General features: G+C 41.1%; 1 protein-coding gene across 2 annotated transcripts in view; it reads left to right on the top strand.

The window, feature by feature from the left end:
* Positions 1-984: 984 nt before the first annotated feature.
* Positions 985-15,085, top strand: part of agap3 (ArfGAP with GTPase domain, ankyrin repeat and PH domain 3) — a 119,623-nt gene continuing 105,522 nt past the window's right edge. Inside the window, exon 1 of one of the 2 annotated variants that reach the window (XM_005721465.2) lies at positions 985-1,854. In XM_005721465.2, coding sequence (XP_005721522.1) covers positions 1,485-1,854 — 370 coding nt within the window. In that variant the 5' untranslated portion in view covers positions 985-1,484. The remainder of the gene's footprint in view (positions 1,855-15,085) is intronic. The other variant, XM_013912408.1, reaches the window with a different exon arrangement.

Genomic DNA, 15,085 nt, shown 5'->3' on the forward strand with positions numbered 1-15,085 from the left:
CTTTTAGATATAGAACTTCAGTTTTCAACAGTTTTTCTTCCCTGCATCAAAAACCTAAAACACTTGACATACACGTGCGATGTCACCCAGATTGCATCCATGCCCTTTGTTTTTGGCAGTGCTCAGTCAATCCTTATCAGCAGCACCACACTGCTGCAACAACATTAGGACCTTGACTGGCAGTGACAGTCATCTGGCCTTGAGCAGCTGTTGTTGTAGTGTGCGTTCAGGCCAGCAGGTGACTCTGCCTCTTCCTCTTACTGGGGAAGAAATCACAACTGTGAGCCATATAAGAGCACCTCATCTAATTCTATAATGGAAGTGATATAAACAACAGAAAACATGCAGATCATGGGATAAGATGAAGGATTTTTTACTTGTGATTTTTTTTTTTTAAATTTGTTGTTGTTGCCTTATATGGCTGCATAGGTATGTCAACAATATGGGACTGCAGCAACTGCAAAAGATAAACTATAGGCTTGTTGTGTTCGGGCCTGTTCTCCCTTGTGCTTTTGAAACTTGCTTTTGTTGCAATCCGTAAAACTGAAAAGAAAAAACGGTATTTTGGAATTACAAGCCAGTAAACATTACTATGTAACATAAGTGAGAATGGTGCAAAGAAGTCCTGTAGTCTAAAATAACATCTTGTGTGTGTCTGAGTGTCCACGTTCGCGCACACAAGTGTGAACGTGTGAATGTGTAGGTCTGCATGGGAATAAAATAGATTGAGGTCTTCATGCGAAAGAAAACCCAAACTAACTAACCGCAATGTGACTGCTAATGTAAATACGGAATCTACTTTCACATCTTGCACTAACCCTGGGTAAAGAAAATTATATTGGGGGGGGGGGAGTGTGGGGCTTGCATAACTGTCAGGTAGGTTATTACGATGATGTGCACGTTGCGATTTTCTCCCTCCACCGTATCCAATCACACCCTCCCCCATTCTCAAGTACAATTACGTGATGGGTGACGTTTCAGCATGCGGAGGAGGGCTCTGGGCAGGGACCACTTGGACCAAAGAGGACTAAACACTATTTCATTTCGGCGCAGAAACAACGCGTTCAAGGCAGTGGACCAGGGCGCCGCGCTGAAGCCTAGCCCATTGTCTGCCTCAAACATAGCAACTAAGGAAAATCGGCTTTGACCAAAACAGCGCTATTGCCCATAGGAGTGTCCAAGTGGTAGGCATTGCGGGTTTGTTAGCAACAGAAAAGGGGCCCTGGACAGATCTGGCCAATAACGGAAAATGAATCACAGTCAAGTTTTAATAATATGAGCCGCGTTTTGTTGCAATAGGCGACCAACTATTGATGCTTCTGCGCCGATCGTTTTCCAGACCATCAAATCGCGCGGACTTCTTTTGTTCGCATCGCTTTTACCCCAAATTATAGTCTGCTTATTATTTGTGTTGCCGCTGTAAAAGAGTTAGTAGCTCTAAAGAGAGAGAGAGTGAGCGAGAGAGAGCGAGAGAGAAGAAGAAGATGAATTTTCAGGCGAACGTCCCCGTGTCCGGTATCTCGCAGCAGTCTCAGCCAGCCATGCCCACTCCAGGCACGGTCCCGGCGCCTGTTCCCGTCCCAGTGCCCCAGTCTATCCCGTCCCAGTTCGGATCCGGATCGTCTGCAAGCTCAGGGGCTGGTCAGTTCGGTTCGGGGACTGTTTCGGGCCAGGCTGCACAGCCCGGCCCGGCCGGCTCGCAGTTTGTTTTGTCCAACTCAGCGGCCATCCGGGCAGAAATCCATCGGTTCGAGTCTGTCCACCCGAACATTTACGCAATCTACGACCTGATCGAGCGCATCGATGACCTGGCACTGCAGAACCAGATCAGAGAACACGTAATTTCCATTGAAGGTGAGTAAAGGAGGAATGACTGTTGTTTTTGTTTTTTTTCTTCCTATTTCGACTAGTGCTTTTCATTCATTGAGATTCAGGGAAAGGGGGTGTAGTGTATGCGTGTGTTTTTCTTTTTTCCCCCATTCTTTTTTTTGAAGTGGGGGGTGGGGAAGGTGTGGGGGGGTCCTCATTTCCTTTCTTTTATGCACATTGGTAACATTGCCCTGGGTGCATAGCCTAGTGTCAACAATCACACTTTGAGGCTGGGGGCGTAGCTGATCTCATAGTCCTGTTTGCGGTTTGAACTGCACCCATGCACTGCAGTGTTAACAATAAACTCTTCAATTGCTCTCACAAGAGACAGCCTGTGCAAATGTAATTAGCCCCCCAAAATTAGTTCTGCTGCTTAATGGCATTTGCCAAAGGGTACCTTGTTTTCCATCTGATGCTGACCTCCAGTAATGGGCTGAGATTTTTTTTCTTTCTTTTAATATTGAGTTCACGTGAAAAAGAGGCTTCCAAATGTGAGATCACATGTCCTGTGAAAGTAGTAATTGTCCTCAACAATGCAGAGGCAAAATTCAACACTCACATGCAGTCAGGGTAAAAAAGGAGAGAACACATTATGATGCACCACTACAGATGGTGATAGACATGATTGGGTTGGTTATAAAGCCTCTCCTGGGCATATTCCTTGTCGCACTGGAAGTCAATTCCAAATCTTGTGACCTGCCAAAGCAAGGATGACAGAGGCTGTAAAACATAGCTGCCTTGTATGTGGGAATCAACCACATCATGACAAAATCGACTGAAGAAGATGCACTGTCAGATATAAACATCTGAAATGATGATAGCAGATTCTTAAGCGCTTCTCCACCTTCTCACACGACCGTTTCGCTGTGAATCAAAACTCAGAGGTCTGGAAGATCAAGTCTCTGAAAGTGCACATTTCTTTTGGATTTGGACTCATTCCTTATGATTAAAAATAAAGAATCAAAATACAGGCTGAATTAACAATGAATCAACAAATACATAATATAAAAATAAAAACCCAATAGTGCTTTTAAAATTCTGTTTCTAGAATAGGAAAAAGAGTATGAAGAATTTGTGAAATTAGTTTAAGGCAGAAATCATGAAGAGAGAACAACTGCAAATGGAAGCTAATCCTACAACATTGTTATTGTTCATATTTGACTGGAGTTTTTCATTAAAACACAAATATAGCCGTGGTTATGACACAGCATGACACAACTACAGTTCCCATTAAGTTATGTGAACTCACCATTAAGCTATGATATATGTGTAGTTTAATTAGAAGCACAGGCCAATCTATGGATGGATTAATGTGTTTGCACAAACTTTTTGGGGGTTTTGACCTGGATTTTCACTACACGGCACTGGTCACTGCCATAAAAATGAAAGCAGGATCAGAACATTATACGGCGTGTCTGGTTTTTAGAGCAGGTTCAGTGTGAAAATGGAAAATCATCTCCATGTGAAAATGGAAAATTAATTGGTTGGCCTGTCTTGCCTCATTTCAGCCTTTTGAGGAAAGGATGATATTCTTAATTTTCCTGTTGCTTTGGGATGGTTACATAATTTTCTCATTTTTTTTTCAATGTAGACATGCCTTTATTCTGTTTGATGGGACAACACTGGAGCCTTTAACGAGTTATCTCTCAGATGTACCTTTTTTACAAGTCAAAAAAGGCTATTCAGATGTCAGTTATCATACAAATGTTTTGTTTCATTTTCCTAAAAAGGCAAGCGAACACTTGACCCAAAGCAAAACAAGCCAGGCAGTTTCAGTGCTGTTTCCCTGTTGGCTGTCATAAATATGGAAAGCATTCAAGGGACAATTTTGTGGTGCAGAGCACAACTTTTGTTGTGGATTTGTTCTCTCTCAAGTTGGTGTGTTTCCTTCAGCTAAAGAAAGTCGGCTTTTCCTATGATGCAATTAAACCATCCTCTGGAAAATAACAAGGCTTTCAAATGTGATGTAAATTTAAGAGAGGATGTTTGCATTTAACTAAATGCGGCCGACCAGTTTATGCACATTGGTTCTACCTTTCTGTTGTTCTCAAAACATGCCATATGGGCTGCATTAATGTACAGTGCATGTTTCAGTTGTATTGAAGCATGCTTTCTAAAGCTTTATCATTATGATGCACTGCATGTTTGACTAGAAGCCTAGTGCTGATGCTTTAGAAGGGAAATTGTCATATTCCAAATGATAAACTGGGATAATATGTTTAGACATTTGTGAATATCTGACACCTAACAACAGAATATGCACAGATATTAACTGAATGTTTCCCTTCAGCTTATTAGTTATCAATTAATGTAGCACATTGTTAGCATTTTTAGGATTAACTGTCTTTTGTTCATACAGAACCGTAGTGAACTGATGTCTCTCAGCATGCACTAGAAGCAAAAAGGCGCTTTTGGCATCCCTCTGATGAGACACTGCAGTGGTCTGATGGTGCTTTGTCATTCTCTTAAATAAGATACGGTCGCCCTAATAACCACAACTTTAAGGAGCTTTGAAAACCTGCAACAGGAGACATTGGTTGACTTCTCTTCACCTGCACTGTGAAACTGCAGATCTGTTCCTCTTCAATCTTGCATCATTGCAGAGTCTGTTGCTAAGGAACCAGTGGCTCGTGCATTTAGCTGAAAAAAGAGTGAATAGAAATTACACCCCTTACAAAATGAATTCCCATCGATACTAAGGTCTCCCTGTTGTTTTGTTGATTAATAAGGCCTTTATGTGATGATGTCTCGCCATGCATGGTGATACTTTTGCGGTGATTGATATTTAGGGTGCTGCTTGCTTTCTGGAAGCCATTTCACATTACAGTTGCTATGATTACCATTCAATTTTTTTTTCCTCTTCTACCTTTTTTTGTTATTTTAAAGAGCCGTGTTTGAAAATCGCAACTGAAGTTGATCTGAATTAGAATTAGTAGGAAATATATGATGAGCTAGGACAATTTACCAGGGAATACATGCAAGCAAAATGGCTGTGAGCACTAGTAGTTGGAAAATCTTGAAGACGCTACGCTGTTAATCCGAGACACAGGAATAAACATGGCCGGGAATCCAGTTTGGAGAGCCTGGGGGAAAACATTTGTACTGATACACATACGCAGCTTCGCTTCCTTACATTTTTCACAGGGAACCACAGAGGGGTTCCTATATTGAAATAGTATCTGACTCAAGGCTCTCTGTTTATCAATAGGTTTGTGGTAACTTGATGAATTCCAGCTTTTGTAGGAAAACATCATCAGTAGCGATTATATATAATACACTAATACAGAGCCTAGATGTATTTTAGAGGTGCAAATTTACTAACAAATTTGTAGTGTGAAATGACACAAAAGAGCCGTAACAAATGGAGAACCTGGGATTTCTGGGCCCCCTGTGGATAAATTGTCTGCAACCCAAACCGCAGTTACTGTTGGCCTTCATTGATTAATGCTAAAATGATGACGGTGAGGCTCCTAGTGTGGAAAACCCAATCTTTATCAATTTGGTGAGTGATTACTGTGCGTAATCCCTAAAATGTTTTTAGCATTTGTGTCGGTTAAACTGTTTTCAGTTGAGGATAAATTACCCAGCTTTTAACTGTTATGACATGAAACGTGGAGTATTCTTTTCAAAGGCAAGCACACTGACTGCCAAGCTCATATTTACAGCGAAGTGAAGATTTGCACACTGTCTGCAGTAATCGATTCATTGCTGTTACATACGTATAAGCCTACTCTACAGTGAAAAGGTGACTTATCACATCACAGCCTAATTATTAACATTTTATTGAGTATCTTTTATACAGAGGAGTATATGGATCTTTTCATCTATAATCACAATGATGATCATCATAGGCTGTCCTCCTGCCAGTGATCGCCTCAAAGCCTCACTGCGAAATAACATAAAGGTACAACAGCTGTTTGCAGACAGATGATTGCACCACTGCATTGGTCAGCTGATTGCAGGCTAAACAAAACACGGAGTCATACAAAATATGTACTTTTAACTTGTAGCCATAATTGCATCCTGTATTTCTGTTAAATGTTGCTTTTATTCTTCTTAATGCACCAGTGATAATTCAGCTAACATGCCTGTGAATACCAAATCAGGCATCTGGCATGAAACTAAATTTGAGCTAAAATTATTTGTTTGACGTAGCAAGTCAAGACAACATAGGACAAACTTATGTTTGTAAATGTAGTTTCTACCGAGTCAACAGTGAACCAGGACCTTGAGAAACATTAGGTTTAGGTTTGTTAAGGGAATAAATCATGTTTTTGGACTTACAAGAAGAATATAATTCTGATAGCTGATATATGGAGATGTAGCTGCAAAGATGATATCTGTCATGTGATGATTTTAGGTATTCGTGCGAGTGTAGAGGGAAATTCAGTTAAAGCTCTGCCCTAGAAATATTATCTTTAGTGTTACTCGTAAAGGAAATGCTGATTGATGCTAATTTACATTTTAATCGAATCTATCTTGTATAAGGGCTTTGTTTTCTAAGGATAGTTGCAGGGTAAAAATTATGGAGGTTTGTAAAATTTAAATATCACCTCTAGACTGACAAGAATTGCACAGATCAGTGAAAGACGGAGCAGAGTGGTCTGACTCCTTCCTGCTTTTTTAACCTCACGGTGGCGTTGCACTTTCTGAGTAGCACGTTATGATTTAGGGGCAATGTCCCGTGTGTATTACTGGGGGATTTCCTTGGGTCAAGTGCTAGAATGTCCTTACATTATTCTATATCTCGAATTATAAGTGGATTTCATAAAACTGGAAAAGCTCATATAGCATATTTCCAACTGGCAGTCCAATGTCAGAGCAAGGGCAGCCACCTAAATCTATTGCTACTCAAGAGGGGTGCTTGGGATTTCAAGAAAAGGACTAATAAGCTTGCACAATGGGTTATTGTGTGCTCAAATAGCAATAGGGATGACACAGAGAGATACAAAAAGCACACAGACTGAAGCCTCAGAGCTCTCTGTTGGCATTGTGTGGCACCTAAGCATCTCCCCAGTACACACTGCTTCTCTCTTGTAGTCAATCGCCAAGAAGAGCACGAGCATAGAGCTCATCCGCTAATCACAAGCAGAGAATGAAAATAATAAATCTTGCCTCCTGATCACTGACATGTAAAACAGTAAAATCATAACTAACACTGTTTCCATTGACTGCAAGATGCCATCCTGTAGTGAGTTATGGATGACACTGTTTTTGTCATTTAATTCGAGAATCATGATATGTCACAGGGTCATTAAATAAACATGAAAATGCGGCTCAGCAGAGGTTTAAAGTGTAAGGTGTGAGTGTGGTTGCGGGGTTTGTGTTATTCAACTGGGTGAACTGGGCAGTGGGCCATCTGTGTCAGGCGAATGCTGCTGCTACATTTGGCAAGTGAAATCTCCACAATGTGCTCATTATATTTCAAAACCATATCTGTGAATATGAATAAGAAACTTTCATAGAGTTGGAAAATGTCAGTCAATAACGCCAGCTGGGACTCTTACGCTCTACGTCAGTGTAAATTTCTGTTAAAGTGGAATGCTGTTGTTTATAGAGTAGCTCAGTAAGTATTTACTAGTTGTAGATCTTGTGCCTAAATAAAACCCTCGCATAAATACATCTGTGAAGCGTGGAATAAACTCAGCCGTGGCCCCGTTTTCCACTTCCCTCTCTCGAAACACAAATTGATCAGCTGCTATTAGAAAAAGAAAACTTTGTCTCTAGGATGTGGTGTTAAAATGAATTAGATACAACTTTTATGATCCAGCCAAGAGATCCACAAATATCTGTACAAATAAACTGCACAGCAAAACTCGGGTCTTATATAAATTATCAGAATTTCACACTTGTTCAAATAAATATATCACAGATTTGCAATTAGCCTATAAATTAAAAAGAAAAACAAAAAACCAAACCACTAAGCATAGTCATTAAAATATGTCAGAGCAGCACAATGAAGCTTTTACTGCTTTTGCAGGTGGGATAGCAGATTAATCCAATTGCTGCTGACGCTAAAGTATTTGAGGAGCCTTATTATTATTTCTTGTAGGAAAAAATAGGAATCTCTTGCCTTCTTAGTGAAAGTAAGATCAAAAGATTGATAGCTATTCTCATGCCTGTCTTGTCAAGTATAGAGCTGAAGCCTGGGGGCGATTAGCCCACCTTATTATAGAAGCAACCAGCCAGCCTCTCCAAAGCTTACAACACATTTTATCTTGTCTATTTATTCTACTAGCACATGCCCATGCTACAGTATTGTTAGGTCTGTGATGTTAGTCCATTTTTAGGTGGTTGCTATGGAAAATGATGATGTCATAATATAATCACACATAATTAAAGTTTTGTAGATACAAATTAAATGTTACTGTTGCGCTATTAAAGAGTTCTGAGGTGTTCAGGTGCATTTAGCCAGGTGGTTGCTATGCAACATATCTGATATAGATGAGAACCCCCCCCCCTTTCTGGGGCCTAAGATATACCTGTGTGCTATGTTTGATTGCTAAACTCCTATTGTAGAATTTAGCTGACGAACACAGTTTGTTTATTATAGTAAGATTCATGAAAATAAAAGAGAAAATGGAAATTTATTGATTCTTTAATTCTTTGATATTGCTTCATGGATGCTGCTGTGTTCTCCTTACATGTTTAAGCTTGGTAACCAGCCCCAGTTTACCTCTTTAAGTGGGGCAAGGAATGGTAAGCTAAACCAAGCATCACACTCTTACTTTTAGGGTCATACTGGCTTAAATGTCCAAATTGCACTGATGTATGTTGATACTGCAGGGAATCTTTCTCAAATCAAGAGAGAGAGACATCAGAAACATCTGTGCTGGATGAAAGAGCAAGCCAGCGACTGTAGATAGAAAGGACTCTTTTGCTGTAACTCGTGTCTCAGCGGCCTACAACACCACTGTCAAGCTTTCACTCAAGTCTGTTGGTGTGATGTAATGAGGATCTGAACGCTTCAATTGTGCATGAAGCTCCCATGTCAGTCGCCCAAGTGGGGATTAATAAAGTATTCTTCTTTTGATTTCCCATTCACTTGAAGACATTGTCAGATCTGCAGAAATTGAACCGAACCACCCCTGTGCACGGCAAGTATCAGGTTTCAAGCATATTTAATCCTCGAGCAACACTTCTCGTCAAATATACGTCACAGGTTTATTCTTCAGAGTGTAGTAGTAACAGACTCCCCCCTCCCCGACAGATGCTCACCAGATAACAGGGTTTGCACATGCCTCAGACTCAAACGGCTCTCTGTGCAGGATCGGCCTTTACGATTTCTGTCATGTGCAGCCTCAAAACGCTCATAACAGCCCCATTAAAATTCACAATAATGCTGCACTCGACTCCTGACTGCAGGTCAGCAGAGATGAGCTCAACTGGTAAGCTGTAAACAGAGGCTTGGTCAGAGGGCTCGGTGGGTCTGTGGGGTCAGAGTGCCATTTCTGTATCAGCCCTGCTCTCCCCTCTGTGCTGCCACACCATAGCTTATTGAATGTGACGCTATCCTCTACAGCAGAATGTCCTCCATTGTGCCATTGAACAAAGGTTCTCTCTCTCCTCTTGATGGACGCCTTTAAAAAAAAAAAAAAGACTAAGCTGGTCAGTTTAAAAAAAAAACTTTTAAATAAAAAAATTGGAATCTACTCAACACAATCTCTTGTAAATAGAGAGTTTATAAGAGATGTTTTTCTCCCTCTGTTTTTTCCCCCTCTGTCGAACCGTGACATTGTCGGTTCTGATTTAATGTTTTATTGAAGGGAAAAGCCATTGAATCTCTTAGCTGAGTTCATTTTGAATAACTAGGTTTTCGGTACGGAATAAGAGATGCGCTTTTCCCAGCCAAGCACGAATCTGCAGTTGTTCAGCAGCGAGCTTTATTAGATTTAGATGTAACATAGTGGAGAAAATTACCAATTTTCTTAGGATATATGGTGATCAGTATGGTTGTTTTTTTTTTTTATTGCTTCAGGGATATTGTGTAATTGTGAAGATGTGACTTTTTCAGTTAAATTTCAGATGACAGACTACAACAAAGAGCAATACCCTCGCATTCACCAAAGTTTGTAGTCATTTTATCCCCAGAGATTTGAAGCGGTTTTGTTATTTCACAGTCAAATAACTATTTTCACGATTGATTAATCGATGAAGTCGTTTTGAGGAAATAACACAAAAAGGCACTTTCCATTTTCCTACACTGAAATCTTGAGAATATGCTGCTTTGAGTTTGTAGTATTGATAAGGGAAAACAAGCATCATCATCATCATGTCAGCTTTTGCTTTAGGATATTGTAAAGGGATATTTCACCTCATATTTCATTTTTCTGATTTTTTCATGGATTAAACTTTTGATTCAGAGATTAAGAGCCAATAAATAGATAATAAAAATAAGCTGGACCCCTACAACTACCCTTAAAATTGCTTCTGGATGGCTATAATTTTGCCATTTAACATTATTTTTCAAGCTTGAGATGTTGGCCAATGAAATTAGCCATAGGCTATTGCTTTTTTTTTTTTCTTTCTTTCTTTTTTTTCTTTTTTTTTTTGAATTTGTGCAGCAGCCATATCCTATGGTGGAAGTGCTCATGTTTCCTGCCAGTGGGGTAGGGCTGGAAGCAGATGGCTGCTGACAGAGGAAGGGGTTTGGAAAGCAGTGAGTGAGCAACAGATGGAAAGACGCATATGCCTCCAAGTCCCCTCAGCTTGCCAACAGTCCCGTGACTAACTGTGGGAAGATTCTGTCCTCATCCAGGTTGGGATGGAGAGAGGATCATGAAGTGTCCTTAGAATAAAAGACCAGTTTGTCTCTGGAAATTCAACTGTGGCAGGATTCAGATCCCATTTAATAGGAGATGAATAGAGAATCGTGGCATCAAATCAAATTGAGTCAATCTGGGCTGCAGCATCAGTTTAGCCAGCGGAGATATGTTAAGCAGAGTCTTGTTTTAGTTATCGTGATATTTTAGGAAATCAGACCCAGTCGCCTTTTCTCCTTTGAAGGGAAATGTGATACAGGGACTTTTCTGGCCTCCGGGGAGCCCAGTTTCTTTAGTGAGGACAATGCTGGATAACGGAAGTGTGGCTCCACACAGTATGTGATGCTGTGAATGTGCAGTGTATGATTGCATGCACAGAGCTACAAAGACAGCTCTGGAATTATAAGTTAGTTACTCCTCTTGGAGAGTCACGTAATTGACAATGTGCAGACTATTTAAAGGCAGCAGGGCAGTGGAAATTCAATGTAATTCTCTTAATAGCTCAGGGACGTGTCACAGTTTTTCTGTCTAAGTCAGTCTTCAAGGACAGTTTGTTTGTTTCCACATGAGGCAGGTTGGGTTATTCATGAAAGTTACTGTGGTGTGAATGGATCCCGCTGAGCAAGGAGGGGAAGGGCTGTGTTGTTATCTACTGCTATTGCTACTCATTCTGCCTGAAAGCCTGCAAATCCTCCTCATAAATATCCCTTTAAAACGGACAAAGAAACCAGGTTTTACTTTTAAAATCCGCTCTCTATGACAATACTTAACTCTTGCCTTAGCAACCATTAAAATAGGATCACAAGGCACATTTGTAGTGGTTAAGGAAGGATGTGTGTGTGGCACTGTGACATTTGCTGTAAATGGAATATCCTTATATATCACTTTTCCTCACTGTATTTCTTATTGAACTTATAGTAGTTAGGAAAACCTTATCAGCGCTAGTTTTTCTGATGTGAGTCCTCCTGTCAGTACAGCTTGTTTAACATGCGCCAGTTAAGGGTTATCACCCAGGTCCTACATTCCTTTTGTAGATGTCAGTGTTTTGAGGGTGTTCCAACATGTCCTCTGGCCTCGTCTTCCCTGTCTTCAAACAGCCCAGGCAGGCAACGTGCCAGGTGTTTGTTTTCTAGTTTGTTCTGCTGCTGATTGTTTCAAATATGACTTTGGCTTTGTGTTTTCCCACAATTGCAAAAAAAAAATTAAATAAATAAATAGAAAAATGCTCCAGTGGACAGTTGGTTTTGATAAAGTATTCATCTGTTCTGAAGCATCTGTTACTCAGCTTAAGTCTGGATCAGCTCGGATATTTTGGTCACTTGTTTTGTGAATCATAACAAAATTTTGCAGAGCTGTTTGTTGTGAAAGGATGTTTTAGTCTGTGGGAATAACTGGGGAGGAAGTGTAATGTGACCCCCCCAGCCCCTATTTACTGTTTATATCCCCGCTTCCTGCTTTCCACAACTGTTCCAGTTGTGGAAAGTTGTTCCACTGCTGGGTCCCTCCGGCCATGACCTGTGCTCATGTCATGTGGTACAGTATGTGCGCTACATGTGCTGCAGCCGCTTTAGGAACACAATCGCAGTCTACTCCCGAGTCAGCACCATTTGCCATAAGAGATGACATCCAAGCGGCAAAAATCTACTTCCTGTAGAACTCTCTGGAAAACTGGAGTCCAAAAGTTTTTCCATTTCAGAAGTAAATAATGACTTGTGGTGAACAAAAGTAGTAACCTTAATGCGTTCTACGTGTGTGGATTTAAGGTCATAATTACGCGCTAAACCTTCGGTTTACAGGCGTGTCCAGAGGGTAAAGAGTTAATATCTCTTTGTGTGCTTGGAACCTAATGATTTCTTGGCTGCAGCATTCTCCATCCATATACATAAATCATGAAAATAAGTGGTAGGAGATTTTCCCTATGTGAAAAAAGTAGAGTTACTGGCAGAAAGCTGGCATATTTATCTCAGGGTTCAATCGAATTATGGAAGGCCGCAAGATGCCAGGACACGAGAGGCCGATGCCAAACAGCAGATGGGAAGAGCGAGTAAAATATGAAGAAATCATTCATAAGTGTCATATTCTTAATAAGCTGCCAGTTAGGACCAATGTTTCTATGGAGATTTGGAGAAAGAAGACCAGAATTACCAGAATGCTACAGTGTTTGCCGAGCACCATTTGGTCCGTTCTTAAAAATGCAGCGTTTCTGATACGAGACAGTGCTGCAGACGGAGTGACTGTATCGTCCTCTCTGCGAAGAGACACTCTGCAGTGCCCATTTGAAATAAGCCATTCAGAGTCTCGCTCAGGGCTGTGTCAGTGCAGCTTCTCAATAGCTTCGGTTTGGATGATGAGATTTTCCTCATTGAGGAGTCTGGCGTGAAAAGTGCACTGTTCAGCAGCCTGGCACTCGTTTTTTTCTCCTTCTTTTTTTCCTTCTGAAGATGAGCTCTCCCTCGATTTTGTGATCGCGTTCTGGAACGAACTGCTGGCCCCAAATAAAATACTGCACTGGTAAAAAGGAAGAATTATGACACTCGTGTTGTCATGCAGTATATCTCACGCCCTGCTGTGCTCTTGGGCCCATTCTGTTGTGAAATTGGACCAACTGGTGTCTAGAGATGCACCCTGCTGCCGTATTAAAGCATAGTGAGCAATTTGTGTCAATTCTGTAAGACATTTACAAGGCTTTTATTTCCTTTGCACACCTCTTTCTTAGCACCGCTGATTTGCAGGCTCTGTGTTATTTGCCCAATTGCAAGCACTTGCACAAAATATGTTTAGGCCAGTGGATATGTGTTACTAATGTTTGTGTCTCTGAAGGCCTTCACTCTACTAAACTGTGGCTTTTCACATATTTGGCTTCAAGAGACCTTCTGCGGTTAAAAAAAAGGTTTCTATTGTTGTGTCAGAATCTGGCATGAAATCTAGATTTGGTCTTAAAAAAACTGGCAGCTAATCGCAGCCTAGACTAATTCAAAGCTCCATTTTGTCTGTTAACACAATAAAACAAATCTTTCTGTGGTCTCTTCATGCCAATAGGGCTTTTAGTAAATAGGACCCTACCTTTAGTGGGCTGGTGAGTGAGAGCCTGGGCATGATTAGTGATCCACTTTGAAGATAAATCCTTTGGCCAGACTCACCCTTGCGGATTGTCAGATGTCACGTTTGGGAAGAGTCCATCTGACTGAAATCTCAGCTTACACCGACAGGACGGGCACAGGTCATTAAGCATCAGCAGCAGTGCGGGCCTGTATTAGTTTGTAAAATGAGTCTTCTAAGAGAGACAAAGAAGTCATCTATATTGCTTTAGCAGTGTACGAGCTCTGATGATGCATCTACGTCGGTGGCTGAGTGTAGTGCAGATCGGCTGGTGCATGGGTAGGCAGTGGCATGCGTTACGCAACACAAGTAGGTGGCTGGAGTAGGTCTGCATGAGAGTGTGTGTTTGTGGTGTCCCTCTGGTGTTTTCTTTTCTTTTCTTTTTTGTTGGATGTGTGAATTTCCCCACACGCGAGCCTTTGCCACTGAACCTGGAGGGGTGTCTGTTGAATTCAATAGCCTGAGGAGATGGATGTGTTTGGAGTTTTGCTGAGGAGTAGTGACAAGGTGCTAGAGTAGTGTCATATTCTAGCAGAAGGTCAGGAGTTGTTGTTGTAGGGGTTAGACTGCCGTCTAGGAAGCCCTTTCAGAGAGCTTGTCTGCAAGAATCAGTCTGCACCATTTTTTCAAGATTATAACCATTTCCTTTTTTTACTCCACGCTCTCAAAACTTCTATAGCCTCAGTGCAGATAATTGCCCCTGCTGCTGCTGCCTCAGACCCCTTTTGTTTGCAGCCAGTCCATGACTAGACATCCTCATTTCTGACAAAGAAAGAATCAGATCTCATCAGATAGAGTGCCCTGAGGGTAGGTTGACCTGTGGTTGTCTGAGCCTGTGCTGCTGGTCTGGTATATTTGGATAGACGATATAATTCAGCACAGTATTTGTTCTCTAAAACATCCACACTGGTTTATTTGCAGCTGTACTCTTTGTGCAATCACACATGAGAGATATTTTAACCTTTCAGTCAACCCTAAACATGCATTCAATCATTCGCCTTCTATATCCATTTACTTCTGTTTAAGGTCACAGGCGGATGGAGCACTGGGTAATGAGCAGGGAAATGCTTAGAAATGCAACCTGGCTGTCACTGGACGACCACATATTCCAGACAGCCAGATTCACACTGGCTGCAGGCAGTTTTTGGTCCAGTTGATCTGCATGATGAGCCAAATAACACAAAATAATCTCTTAACATCTTGATAATCAATAAATCCCCTTCTCGTTATGGTTTTGAAACAGCGTTAGGATATAAGATCCTTGCAAACCATTTTGTGCTCTAAAATATGTATAAAGTGATTTACAGACACCTCCACTTTCTGTTTATTACTTTCCTTTCATGGGTCGTTGCTTG

Source organism: Pundamilia nyererei, unplaced genomic scaffold (assembly GCF_000239375.1).
Source record: "Pundamilia nyererei isolate P.nyererei 1_Seehausen unplaced genomic scaffold, PunNye1.0 scaffold00004, whole genome shotgun sequence".
Classification (NCBI taxonomy): Eukaryota; Metazoa; Chordata; class Actinopteri; order Cichliformes; family Cichlidae; genus Pundamilia; species Pundamilia nyererei.